The following is a 14,024-nucleotide window of genomic DNA, read 5'->3' on the forward strand; positions in this document are numbered from 1 at the left end:
TCCCTCTTTTTGTTTTTCTGAACCAATTAAGAGTAAACTGCAGATATGATACCTCTTCATCCCTAAATACTGAGGAATAAAGAGATAAAATGGAGTCAGTGTAGTCAAGCTGCTAAATCACTAAAATCAAGTTAGTTGAAGCATGAGGAAATGATTCTATTCTTGTTTTAATGAGCCTGGAAACCTAAACTTTTGAACTTTCCAGTCCTGTGTCAAAGCCTGGATATACATCAAAGCTCCAGGTAACTCTCTCATTACCCTCTAAAAGACTAAGGAAAGAACGGTTATGTATCCAGATAACATTTAAATGCTCAGTTAAAACAAAGCACATAACAGATTATCTGATTTAATATACCAAAGGTCAAAAACAGGCAAAACTACAAATAAATATGTATATTACATAAGACTCTTCAATAGAGAGGGACTAGGAAATAATGCCCAATACTTGCTAGTAACTTTACATGTGCTTTATCAAGCAGTAAACAACTATAAAAAGATTAGAGGCCCGGTGCACAAATTCATGCACTTGGGGGGTGGAGAGTTCCCTCAGCCCGGCCTGTGCCCTCTTGCAGTCCAGGAGCCTTGGGGGATGTCCGATTGATGGCTTAGGCCTACTCACAGACTTAAGCCGGCAGTCAGACATCCTTAACGCCCCACAAGGCGGGAGAGGCTCCCCCCAGGCTGCTGTGCTCGCCAGCCATGAGCCTGGCTCAGGGCTTCTGGCTGAGCGGCACTCCCCATGCGGGAGTGCACTGACCACCAAGGGGCAGCTCCTGCATTGAGTATCTGCCCCCTGGTGATCAGTGCGTGTCATAGCGACCAGTTGTTCCACTGTTCGTTTGATTTGCATATTAGCCTTTTATTATAAAGGAGGATAGGGAGCAAACAACAGTTGGCTCTTAGACTCAAAGAGAGCAGCTTCAGGCAGGCTGCTGTCATCAGGGGTCTGAGACTCAGGTATCCCTGGGAGCTCAATTTCAAATTACTCTTAATGACTATATGAAAAATACCATTGAAAGAAAATTCAGTAACTTATTTGTTACTTTTATTCACTAAGATCAAAGATAAATACTCAAAAAAATAAGAACTATTCAAAGAAAATCCAAATTGATCTTACATGGCTCCAGTTTTGGAGGTAGGGCAAGTATATTCTGCCTTGAGCATCCACATGTTTTCCAACTGAGATTCCCATATTTGCAGTTGGCTTTAAGAAGCAAATGGGGGGAGCAAAAGGGTGAGAATCCAAAATCCACAAACGAATTGGTATGTTATATGTATTACCTATTTGAGACAAAATAAACATACTTCAAACAATAAGGCATGTACACTATGTATGGTATAGCTAGGTGGCATTTTAAGATGTGTAGTCAAGTTCATATATAAAGAACTTAGGTAAATTGAGGCCTATTTTTCCCATTTCATCTTCATTAACATTGGAAATATATTCCCATTAAATCACCAGCATAATATTTGAGGAAATTTAATTAAGACATCCAACTCAATTCAATAAATATATAAAGGACCTACTGTGTCAGGAGTTTGAGATACACAATCTTCTATATGTAATCTTCTTCACTCTACCCGAGCAGAGCTATAGTACCTATCTTGACTGGTAGTGGACACGTATTTTTATACTTCTGCACTGAAGTTAGTTGCTTACAGTTCTGTTTCTCACTTTACACTATAAACTTCTTCCTAAGAGAGGATTATGTATTATTCATTTCTATAACCCCTTCACTAAAGATAGTGCCTAACGTACTGGCTGCTCAATACAAGTCTCTTATATAATTAAGAATGACTGAATTAATAAATAAATGAAAAAATAAATGAATGAGTAAAGTTGAATCTGATACTGGCCCTCAAGTTGCTCACTAATTGCAGGTACTATAACATACCAGCTAGTTTTGATACATAGAACTTAGAGCTGAAAATAACCTTAATAGTCACATTGTCCAGTGGTTCTTAAATTTTAGTGTACTGAGAAAGGAAGTTGCATATAAGTTCTTCCGATTGTAATCATGTAGGTCATGCCTACCGAGAGCCAAAATCTGACTGCCTTGGTTGTCAGGAAGCCCAAAGCGAAACCTAATGTAAGTATAAAAATAAAACTTCAACTAGAAATCTCATCAATTACCTTGGCTGTTTTATTTTATCTCCTGATATTTATTCCTGCTTCCATAGCTTTATTGCATATGTCTTTCACTGTACTTAAGAACAGCTGGATGCTCAGAAGCAAGAATGCGTAGGTTTCACTCATTACTAGCTGCATGATTTTAGGCAACTTAACTTCTGTGTCTCAATTCCTTCTTCTATAAAATGTGAATAATAATAGCTCCTACATCATAGGGTTATTGTGAGGATAAAATTAGTTAATGTATGTAAAATGCTTAGAACAGTATATGATATGGTAAGTACCATGACGGGTTGGCAGGGTTTGCATTTTGAAAACTGAAAATAGGCCCATTATAAGTAAAAATATTTTCTTTTCCACTGCAACCTTTTCTTACTAAGGAAATCCTCCTTCCATTGAAAGTTACTTTTTTCATCTTGCTTACTGCTCCCCTAAGCACAATGGTACCCAGAGGTGTCTGCAAATTAGAAACACTTAAGGAATTTCAAAACATACCAATATCCAGGCCACTCTTCTAAAGTTTCTGATTCAATGGAATGGGGACTGGATGTCATTTTTAAAAAGATTCCCATGTAATTCTGATGTCCAGCTAGGACTAAAAATTAGTACATTGCAGAAATGTCCTAATACCTGGTCTACTATTTCATATTAGCAGTTCCCAGAACCATACTCCTCTTCTACTTTTGTCTAACTATTAAAGAAATGTTTTTTTGAGGTATGTCACCACAATAAGTCTAGTTAACATCTGTCACCATATATAGTGCCTAAGTATTTACAATACAGGTATAGAGAGAAGTAGCAATTGGTCTGTAGATAACTCTGTGATTATAAAGTCATGTGATCATAGCACCACAAAGTAACCATTTATATTGGCCCATTTGATAATGAGAAAGATAATACATTCTGACCTTCTGATCAGCAAGAAGTAACTAGTGTGCATCACGTTGAGTTAATATAATTCTAGTCAAAAGCAAAGGGGGAAAAACGTACTTCCAATGAAAAGGTATTGCAGGTACCACTACTACCTTGAAAGGCCCAGCCAGCATTAGAATCAATGACATAACTCCATGGCACTAGGAGAGTCAATGAGGGGCATCTTACCAATGGCAGTAAGATAACTGGTATGCCCTCCTGTTACCTCCCACATTGTCCTAGAAACTGAAATGCTACTAAGCAATGATTCATTTAAATTCACAAGCTCCTTCATTAATATGCAAATATTGAAATTATTGGGATGGGTAAGAATTGTGAACTCAATCAATCAACCAACCAGTCCTTGGGGTGGATAGGAATTCCTTATCTCTCTTTCTAACATCTAACCATAAGAAATGCAGAACAGGTCCGAATATTATGGCACTAAAGAAATTTAAGTTCTTATTGAACTGCTCATTTAGAAAATTTCCACAATTTCTCAACATCCACACTTACCCTGATACATCACAGGAACAGTACCAGTGAAATTCAGCAAGTCTTTCTGGGAACTATCTTTGAAAACTGAGAGGGAAAAAAAAAAGCCTCAAAATGTGCAATCAGAAGTAGGAAGAGGAATCAAGTCGACTCAATGGCAGGTAATGCACATATGCACATACACATGTACAGAAAACATAATTTCTAAGTACTATTGTCTAGGAATCAATAAAATGTTGACAAAGGAAAATTACTACTTTTTTTTTCTTAGAAAGCAGAGCAGGTAGGTGAGTAAACACAGGACTTTGATACTGAAATCCCAAGTTCTAGGCCCACCTTCCCCACTTAAAGGCATGTGACTTGGTTACTTTAATCTCTTTGACTTTCAGTTTGATCATCCATAAAATAAAGATAATAAGACTGAATCATAAAGTTGTTATAAGGTCTAATGATATAATGTAAAAAGAAGTAAAGGATTATAAAATGTGAGGACAAAAATAATTGTCACATGTAACAAAGCAGTTACAATCACTTTCAGAAACCAGGTTATAGGTTTCAGAATAAGAAAAAAAATGTTAGCTTTATTTTTGAAAGTGACCTTTTAGAAAGATCAATAATTATTTTCTTTGGTTTCTCTAATTACATTATTCTCAACCTTTATTCAATCTTCACATCCCTGAAATTTCATCAATGACTAGGACACACTGATGGAGAATGAATGCCCTAATCTCTGAACTAAATATAGAAAAGACTACCTTTGGCTTCAAACTATCATACTGCCTTGGAATGTAGTCCTTTTAGTGACTCAGTAACTATACTACACTTGTTTTTAAATGGAATGGAATAAATAGAAGAAAAAATGCCAAAGAGTCCACGGTATTTTAGCTATGTGTATATGGGTTCATGGCATGAAATGTATTTCCAAGTGTAGGCTGTGGTCAGAATTTTTGAAAGATAGTAAATCAAAATCTTTCTTAGGTAGCCAAACTCTCTGTATTAAGTGAACAAGATAACTAAAACTTCAACCATGTATGTGGTAAGCAGAATAATGACCTCCAAAGATATTTAATACCCTAATCCTGGGACTTCTAAATATGCTAATCTTACTTGGCAAATAGACGTTTTAGATGTAATTAAGGACCTGAGGTGGAAAATTATCCCGTGCTATTGGAAAGGACGTAATTGAATCACACTGGTCCTTAAAAGTAGAGGACCTTTCCTAGCTGTGGGTAGAGGGAGATCGGACTACACAGGATGGTGAGAGAGATGCAACATTGCTAGCTTTGAAGATGGAGGAAGGAGGCCTGGAGCCAAAGAATGAGGATGACTTTAAGAAACTGAAAAAGGCAAGGAAATGGATTCTCTCCCAGAGCCTCCAAAAGGAACTGAGAACTGCCAACACTTTGATTTTAGTCCACACTTTCTATCTACAGTGACCTGTGCTGGACTTCTGGCCTCCAGAATTGTAAGATAGTAAATATGTGTTGTTTTAAGTCATTAAATTTGTGCTAATTTGTATGGCAGCAATAGAAAATTACTACAATGTAAAATGTATTAATTTAAATTTCTTCAGAAATCACAGGTCACAAAGTGTAGTTCAAAATCAGGGGATAAAAGAGAGAAATTATAATTTTGTAGCTCACCAGGAACAAATAATAGTTTACATAATGTAGCAAAAACTGGAGAATACAATTCTTACCATAGGTGTCCATGGAATATCTGAAATGTGGGAAAAACGTATTTACATTCTTTAGTTCTTCCACAGTTAGATCCCTGAACTTGTACTGAAAAGAGAAAAATGAACATGGGATAAGAATAAATCTATAGATGACAGAACAATTACAATCAACATTTAACTGAATACTGACTGTGTACGAGGCTCTGAGTTTTACAAACATGAGTAGTAATAACAACCCTATAAAGATGAACGTGAAAGCTAGAGAATACAAATAACCTGCTGAGTTAGTAAATTAAGCAGGGAAGCCAGAGATGAAACCTAGGACCCGAGCCTTTAATCACTAAGTCAAACTGCCTCCAAACACCTCCTGAAGGCTTAAGAAGTAGGGCAGGTGTATCTATCACTCCTGTCACCAACCACTGTTCAAGATCCACTCTTACTCTTGAATACCTCATTCATTCATTCACTTGACACACCTTGAATTTCCCTTCCAACCCTCCTGGTACTGCATCTTGGGTTTCAAAGGGAGAACAGAAAAAAAAAAAAAAAGCATGCATAGGTTTGCAGTCAGGCTGAGTGAACTGTCTCCTCATTCATCCAGATGCACTCCCAGAAACGTGACCTTGGTGGCCCTGTGGGCAAAATCATCTAATTTCTTTGAATTTTTCTTAGTTGCAAAGAGAAATAATACCTACCTTGTAGACTTGTGCTGAGGATTAAATAAAAGAAAAAGTATGAGTCTATTACCATTCTAAAAATGATTTTGAGGAACCATTTACATTTACAACAATCCAAATGTCTATCAATTGATGAATGGATAAAATGTAATATATCCATAACACGGAATATTCAGTCATAAAAATAAAGAACTGCTACAGCCTGGCCGGCGGAACCAGGGGCTCACGGTTCCATTCCCGGCCAGAGCATATGCCAGGGGTGGTGGGCTCGATCCTCAGTGGGGGGCGTGCAGAAGGCAGCTGATCAATGATTCTCTCTCATCAGTGATGTTTCTATCTCTCTCCCTCTCTGAAATCAATAAAAATATATATATTTTTAAAAAAAGAATTACAACTAGAAAACTGATGAGAAGAGGGGCTGCCTCAGACTATCCAATGGTGGGGAATCAGAGAGCCTGAACCGGAAACTGGCGCTGGCCGATCCCCAGAAATGTAGGTCAGACTCGCGGGTCAGCCCTCCGGCCAACCCTCCAAGGCTAAGAGGACCTCCTCTGGGCCTTCCAGCCCCGTCTTCAAGCCTAAATCTCCTCCCGTCCTTCCTCCGCCGCAGGGTTACTGAGCACCTGCGCCGTGGGGAGGCACAGGCGAGGCGGCGGCGTTCAGAAGCACGAGTAAGGTGTGCAGGTACCCAATGACCCCACGATGTGATGGATCATCGATATTTCTGAAAGCAAGCGGAGCGAATGGATTGCCTCCGTCTCCCAGGCACTGGCATCTGAGTTGGACCTTAAAGAGGCCGAGTGAACACTGCAAGTCAACGAAGAGTGGGTGGAACAAGCCATTTCAGCGGAGAGAAAAGGGGAGCGGCTCCCGGGACAGGCAGGGGCCAGAAGCTACGTGAGACCGAGAGACGCTGGAGGCGTGAGGTCTCACACCGCAGGAAGCTGGGGCCTCGGAGCTGCGGGTGCAGCCGGAGCCCGGCCCCGGGAGGGAGAGACCGGGGGCTTCCCCGAAGCCTCCCTCAACAGCCGACCTCAGGCCACGCCCCCTCCGCTCCAAGCCCCGCAACAAGCGGGGGCGGCCCGGCCGGGGGTGAAAACGCCCCGAGGCCCCAGCACCAGCCCGGCGGGCTGTCCGCACCTTGCCCAGCAGCCGTCTCAGACCCTCGCAGTCAAACTCCATCTCCAGGCGGGTTCCCGAGTCCGATCCCCGACCCCAGCTCCTCGGCCTCCTTTCGCACCGGCTCCTGGACGGCGGCCGCCGAGGACCAAACTTCCCGGGAGGCGCAAGGCCCCGCCCCTTCCCCGGCTCGAAAGTCAACCCGCCTCCAACGCCCCACACTCCGCGGCGGTTCCGAGGGAAGTAGCGTCCAGCTTACGGGAGAGAAACTTGGGCACATCTATGAAGAGAGGACTAGCAAGGACCTGAGGAGAAGCAGTCAAGGAGGTGGAAGAGAGTTCCTAGAAAGAGGTGTTAAATTCAGTTTCGAAAAAGATCAAGGACGAATATTGTAGTGGGATTTAGGAAGAAAGAGATCATGAAAGTTCAAAATCAGAATGTCAGGGCCCTAGAATAGGAAGCCAGCAGGAGCGTAGTGGAGAACTGGGAGATGGGGACAGCCCTGTGAGGAGGATGCCGCATCGGGGGAGGGGTTGCCTTTTTTTTTTTATCAAGGGAGAGTCCCGTAACCATATGGGTGGTAGAGAAAGGCAACAACCAGGTGAGGGAAAAAAAAACCCACAAACTTTGAAAATAGGAGAGGCGGTAGATTGGTGGATTAGGTCACCTGAAGAAGGAAGGCGAAGTTATGCAATATACTGGCTTTGTTTGGTGATCTTGACTTGTGAGCTACCTGCTTTGTGTTCTTGGCTGGAGCTGGAGCAGGAGCAGGAGCAGGAGATACTTTTTAACTGTCAAGAGGTTGGGCTGGCAGAAAGGTGATTGTATTAATTGGAAGACCTAGAGGCAAGAATGCTGTGACTCAATTAGGGGAAGAAGGTTGAAAGGCTGGAAGGAGCATTTATGCATTCAACAAACTTTTGGTTAAGCATTGACTATTGGCTAGATATTTTTCCAGGTCTGATGATACAGAAGTGAACAAAATACACAAAAACATCAGCTTTCCTAAGGCTGATGCTTTTATTTGTAGGAGGAGAGCAAAAATAATAAATACAATAAATAAGTAAATGAGAGTGCATGTTATAAAGTAATTTTGTGTTATGGTAATACAATTTTAAAAGGCGGCATAAGGAGATCAGGGTAGGTCCCCTTGAGGCCTGAAACAATAAGCATTTCATAGAGAGTTTTCAAAGCAAAGTCCTAAAACAGGCATGAGCCTGGGGAGGCTTGAAACAGCGGAGGCCAGCATGGCTGGAGCAGAATGAAGTAAGAAGTGAGGAAGCAGAAGTAGGCTAACTCAGAGAAATAAGAGGGAGCTAAGGCAGTGATTCTCCCCCGTGCGGTCCCCAGACTTACAGCCTCAGTATCACCCACAACTTGTTAAAAATACAAATTCTGAGACCCCACCTCAAACCTACAAACTCAGAACCTTAGGGGGGTGGGGTCGAGCAGTCTGTTTTAAGAAGCCTGGGTAAGCCTAATTCAAGAAAAAAATGTGAGGACCAGTGTGAGTACTTTGCAAACAATTGTGACCGGCTTGCAAATGCCCTTTAGCCAGAGACCAGCAGGCACACACTCACACTTAAACAAGGGTTGATTACGCCATAATTATAGGATTTGGGTTTTGGGTGATTTGGGAGACGGTGTAAGAAAGCAAAGCTCCACTTTGGGTTGGGTGCTGTCCGAAAGGAGAATTGTGATTGGTTATCTAAAATATCTATAAAATGGGCAACCTAGCGTGATGGTAGAGCTGTGATCGGTTAAAAAAAAAAAGCAGCAATCACTTATATTTGCAGAGAGAAGAGGATGTTTGGTATTTTGTGGGTTATACAGTGACCTTGCTTTTGTTTAGACAGAATTATGAAGCGGCCTTGTTTTGTCTCATTTTGTCATGGTCTGAATGACCCATCTGATGGTTTCCTGTGAGACAGGAAAATCACATAGCCTAGCTGCGAGTGCCAAGTCAGCTAACAGCACTGAGACAGAGCTGGGTCAGCCCAGTTCTGATGTCAGGGGCTGCTTTTCTATTTGTTAGGCTTTTACTCTGAAAGAGGAAGCCACGAGAGGGTTTTGAACAGAGGAATCACCTGACCTGACGGGTAGTGAGTATGAGTCATGTGACCAATGATGTCACAATGCCCCACTAGACTCCAACTTCTCTACTAGGGAGTTCTGGATCCAAGGACTGGAACTGACATGCGAGACTTCTACCAACTGAGGGTTTTTTGAGCACACTCCTTTGCCAAGATTTGGTGAAAAGTCTTTCACTCTGCAATTGTGCCTTAGAAATTCTTTTATCATGATCGTGCTTGGCTGGATGCTTTTTGTTGGCCTTGCATGTTACATGGGCACGTTTCCGGAGTTTATGGTAAGTAATGATTCTGCCTGCAAATTCCTGGTAGTCAGTCCTGCCTCTGGCTAACCCTCCCCGCTGGGGTTTCTGACCAAAGGGGAAAGATAGTTGAGATCTCACCACGAATTAGAAGTCAGGAGGTGATGGGAGCCAAGTTAGTTTCCCAGGCTACTTCCCATCCCATGGGGACATCTTTAAATCCCCCTTACCCTTAGGTATGTAGCGTCACTTATTTCAAAGCATTATGGGCTTTATAAGGGCTCTGCCAAAAATAGTGCCCACCTTCTGGCTTTCACTAAGTCCAGGCCAAGTTGCTGATCAGGAGAGGGAAGGTAGGCCTTGGAGGGGATTTTCAGCCAGGAGTCCTTCTAGTCCTATACAGAGACAGTTACCTACTGGACCAACAAGTGGAGCCATGTCTGCCTTTACATTTATTTCTGACTCAGACTCCAACTCTGAGGTGGAAAGAGAGGTGGCCTGTTCAGGAGAGCAAGGCCCGACGGAACAGCCAGGCTTTGGATGAAGATCTACAACTGTGAGTGGTGGTCATGTCTGTTGGGCTGAATTCCTCCCTTTCCAGAGGACTTGGTAACACCCTAAAATCTCAGTGGAGAGTTTGTATTCCTCTGGAGAATATGATCAACTGTAGAAGGGGAAATGATTAGAAGTAGATAGCAGGGAAATAGAATTTGGGGAACACTACTGAAAAGCAGATCAAGGTTCAAAGATTTGTTAACAACTCTGGTCTGTTTTGAAAGGAAAGGTATTAGTTTTGAAAACTGTTCCCATCTATTAACTTACAAGCTCTATAATAAATTGGGCCAGCATTTTAATGCCCCTTTTGGCAAATACTGAATTGGAGTTAAGGTGAATTTGGGTTAAGTCCCAACTGTGCAACTTACTAGCTATGTGACTTGGGAAATTTTAATCTCTGTGAAGTGCAGTTTCTTCATCTGTGTAATGGAGATATCTCAGGATCTTATTAGTTTGGATTATATTTGGGAATTCATGTAAAGCATTTAATGCAAAGCTTGATAATTAGCATTTAGTAAATGCTAACTTAAAAACTAAGCAAAATCATGAACCAGTCAACCAATCATGAACCAGATTAGCTTGTGGCAATGACCTCAGCTGTTTATCCAAGGCCACACAGGTCAACTTGTTTGCGAAGCTGGGATGTAAGCATAGATCTCTGGATTTAATAGCCCCTCACACTCATTCTGCTAGACCAGCCTACCTGTAGCAAGCGTTAAGAGTGTCCTTTTAGCAAATCAAATCATCCCCACCCATTTTATTCAGACCTGTTTTTTCAAAGATGTTACCACAGTTAAAGAAACTTACTTCTGAGTCTTAGTAATGTACCGACTACAGGAGCAGGTTTTCTAGGCAGCTACACTGAAGGCAGGGGTATCGAGTCTCAGCCAGCCCCAGATACTCTAAGGCATGATGGTGGTGCTTCCCCCCCTCCCTCTGCCCCAGAATTCCTAGGAGGGTATTGGCACAACACAGTCACACCTCTGTGGGGGTGGGGATGAGAATGGAGGCCCTGGGCACTTGTTTAGCTGAGCCATTGCCACACTGTGTTCCTGACCAAACTGCTGAAATTATCCTGTGCCTCAGTTTCTCCAGCTATAAATTGAGTGTAATAGCCTATGTTCCTTCTTTTCCCTTCTGAAGGAAATTGTAATGAGGTTTACCTTGCATGAAAGTTTAACTGTGCTAGTTCACAACATTCAAGATTTTTCAACCTGTCCAGGTAGTCTAGTTGGTTAGATTCCCCCATCAGGACATATACAAGAAGCAACCAATGAATGCATAAATAAATGGAACAACAAATTGATGTTTCTCTCTCTCTCCCTTCCTCTTTCTCTCTAAAAATCAATCGATAATTAAAAAATTTTTTCTTTGAATAGTCCTAACAATCTTATCTAAAGTAATTGCTCATAACATAGCTAGCCAATTAACCCTTCCAGTTAATCCAGGATATTTTTTGTTTTGTGTTTTACATAGGAATTCTTCTTCTTCTTCTTTTTTTTTCATTTGACTGCATAAAGCTGAAAGTCAATATATTCTAGGTGGATGAGTTAATAAAGATCTGATGCCAGCTAGATCCCAACTGCATAGAGTCAGCCACCAGGGAACAGGGTCGTCCCGATAAGGGTTCTTCAGCCCCAACACATCTGACATCCTGGCCAACCATCCTATATTCACTCTGACTGGTCCCCAAGGTCACAGGAGCTGATGTCACAATTGGTATCTGAGCCCTGCCCCCCCAAATGGCCATCGCAAGCCATTTCAGTTCAGACTAGACCACAAAGCTCCAGCCAGGAGCTATCATGCTGGGCCATCCACCATCAGGCCTTGAATGAAGACAGCCCAATTCCCAGGACTCAGGGAACACAACACACCTTTCAGAAACACCCATTTGCCCCTGCACACACCACCAACTGAGCCACAATGATTGTTGTCTTATGGATGCTTCTCATTGCAGGAACAATGTGGAAGGGATATAAGTATCCTCCAGGAGGGGTAAGTGTGCCCTCAACTTTGTTCTCTATTCCTACTTTGAAATGTGTTCCCCCAGATCAGCGGTTCTCAACCTGTGGGTCGGGACCCCTTTGGGGGTCGAGCGACCCTTTCACAGGGGTCGCCTAAGACCATCGGAAAACACATATATAATTACATATTGTTTTTGTGATTGATCACTATGCTTTAATTATGTTCAATTTGTAACAATGAAATTGGGGGTCACCACAACATTAAAGGGTCGAGGCATTTGGAAGGTTGAGAACCACTGCCCCAGATAAATGAATTAAGCATCAAAATCCAACTCTAGTAACTTTAGAAACAAACACCCTCTTCTTTATTTCAAAGAAGTTATGTAGCTTACCCACTTCTATTACTATTCACTTTCCACTTACAGTTGGGAGACTTCCCTCTGTCTTTCATGTGATCTTTTACATACATTTTCCTAAGAGCCTCTATTCTTTTTACTTTTCTTTTTTTGAGCCTCTATTCTTTTTCAGACTCTTTCAAATAAACTGGCGGTGTAGAGGTCAAGATTTCTCAGGCCCAGTGTCAAAGCTGCCTGACATGGATGACCTAGGCTTGTTCTCATGGGACATTGTGTATGCCGTCTTCAATACCATTTCTTAGACGAGCCCACACGAACAACCCCACTTAACTCTCCCTCAACACTGGTTTGTAATGGTTCTGGTGGCACATGTCTCTCTCCTCTCTCCTCCTGTTGGACCTTGGATATTTGGCCTTTCTCTGCCTCGTCAGCTCCAATACTGCTAAGCCCCTCTGGCAACTGAGATGGGAGGCATTTGGTGACAGAATTGGACGCAGCTACCCCTGTCCACTCTTGGCAAGGAGGGCAATGATCTCAGCCCACACTAAGCATGACCCACCTGACATACTTTTCTCCCTTCAGATCCCACTGGAAACAAGCAAAGATGATCCTGGTGAAGCAATGCAGCTCTGAAGCCCTCCTGACCCGCTGGCTGTACAGTTCCTGTTGTTGGTTTCACATAAAGTAATTGCACATTATTTTTGTCACATTTTATGGAAAAAGTTGCCGTACTTTTGAAGATAAAGACTTGGTATTCTGTTAGCTCAAAACAGGGAGAGGGAGGCTGGGGAGGTAGTTGGGGGTGGATGGAAGTGGTTGAATACCTTCTGTTTCATAGTCCCTAAGACTGGTAGTAAGACTAAGATATCCAGTTCAGTTTCTCCTCTGTTCTGTATCCTTATTAAGGATAGAAATTCTCAAGAGCTCTTTAGACCTATTTCCCAAGTAATGCCTTTCTCCTGGGTCCCGGATTGAAATTATGTTCAAGGGCTAGAGATTGCAGCAACTTTAAGCCTATTCTTTGGGGGTATTTCTCTGTGGCCTTTCCACAACTATTATTAAGAACTCAAAGCTTCCACCTTGTGGGGGGAAGGTCCTCATTTTCATATTAGGTGTAAGATACTCAATTTTACATTATTTTAATCCTGCCAGTAACCAAGTAGTAGCCTCATTTCACAAAAGGGCAAAAATGAAGTTGAGAGTCGTAACTTACCAACCCACTCAGCTGAGTTGCAGTGAAGGTTAAGATCCTGGCCTTTTCCTAGCATGCTTTTGTGTGTCAAGGAAAAGGGCCAAACAAGAGACTGGGGTATCTAAGATCTTGACTGCCTCATGGTCCAAATGTCTTCTTCATCTGTATAGCCAAAGAAGTGGCCTGATGATTCTTTTTGCACTGACTGCTACTTAAACAGGCAAGTGTAGAAACAAAAGCTAACTGCTTAGTCCTCATTATGATGCAGTTTATGAGACCAAGGACAGAAACTAAGTATGAGATCTATCCAGTTACGCTGGGTGTCTGAGCCTTAGGTTATACTGAATAAGCCCTCTAGTGATTTGGAGCTTTCTGACCCTAAGGGGAGATGGGGAGGGAGGAACAGCTCTAACAGGAGTAAACATAGTACTTTTAAAATAAAATGTATAAGTTGTTCCCATTCTGTGGCTGCTTGGATGACTGACAGTTCCAGTCAGGAGTGCACCCTTACCAGCATATCTTTTGGTTATGTACACATTTTGTTGATGCCTATTTGGTACAGATTTGTCCAACTATTTTCTAAGTGGCTCTATGCACTGAATGGATTAGCCTT

At 42.1% G+C, this 14,024-nt stretch overlaps 1 protein-coding gene and 1 long non-coding RNA gene across 4 annotated transcripts in view; one reads left to right on the top strand and one right to left on the bottom strand.

Annotated features, from left to right (window-relative positions):
- UEVLD (UEV and lactate/malate dehyrogenase domains) overlaps positions 1-7,162 on the bottom strand; it is a 29,145-nt gene extending 21,983 nt beyond the window's left edge. Inside the window, exons 1-4 of one of the 2 annotated variants that reach the window (XM_006770888.2) lie at positions 7,034-7,162; positions 5,238-5,322; positions 3,560-3,625; positions 1,118-1,281 (exon numbers count right to left, since the gene is read on the bottom strand). In XM_006770888.2, coding sequence (XP_006770951.1) covers positions 1,118-1,281; positions 3,560-3,625; positions 5,238-5,322; positions 7,034-7,075 — 357 coding nt within the window. In that variant the 5' untranslated portion in view covers positions 7,076-7,162. Of the gene's footprint in view, positions 1-1,117; positions 1,282-3,559; positions 3,626-5,237; positions 5,323-7,033 lie in introns of those variants that run through there. The other variant, XM_015568577.1, reaches the window with a different exon arrangement.
- Positions 7,163-7,276: 114 nt separating this feature from the next.
- LOC102764958 lies at positions 7,277-13,871 on the top strand. Of its 2 annotated transcripts, XR_436030.2 has the most exons (5): positions 7,277-7,363; positions 9,179-9,380; positions 9,812-9,900; positions 11,857-11,894; positions 12,802-13,871. It is a non-coding gene; the product is annotated as an uncharacterized LOC102764958 (long non-coding RNA). The 2 variants fall into 2 exon arrangements; XR_001515078.1 differs by lacking the exon at positions 11,857-11,894.
- The last annotated feature ends 153 nt before the right edge of the window (positions 13,872-14,024 follow it).

This window comes from Myotis davidii, unplaced genomic scaffold (assembly GCF_000327345.1).
Source record: "Myotis davidii unplaced genomic scaffold, ASM32734v1 scaffold2325, whole genome shotgun sequence".
Lineage (NCBI taxonomy): Eukaryota > Metazoa > Chordata > Mammalia > Chiroptera > Vespertilionidae > Myotis > Myotis davidii.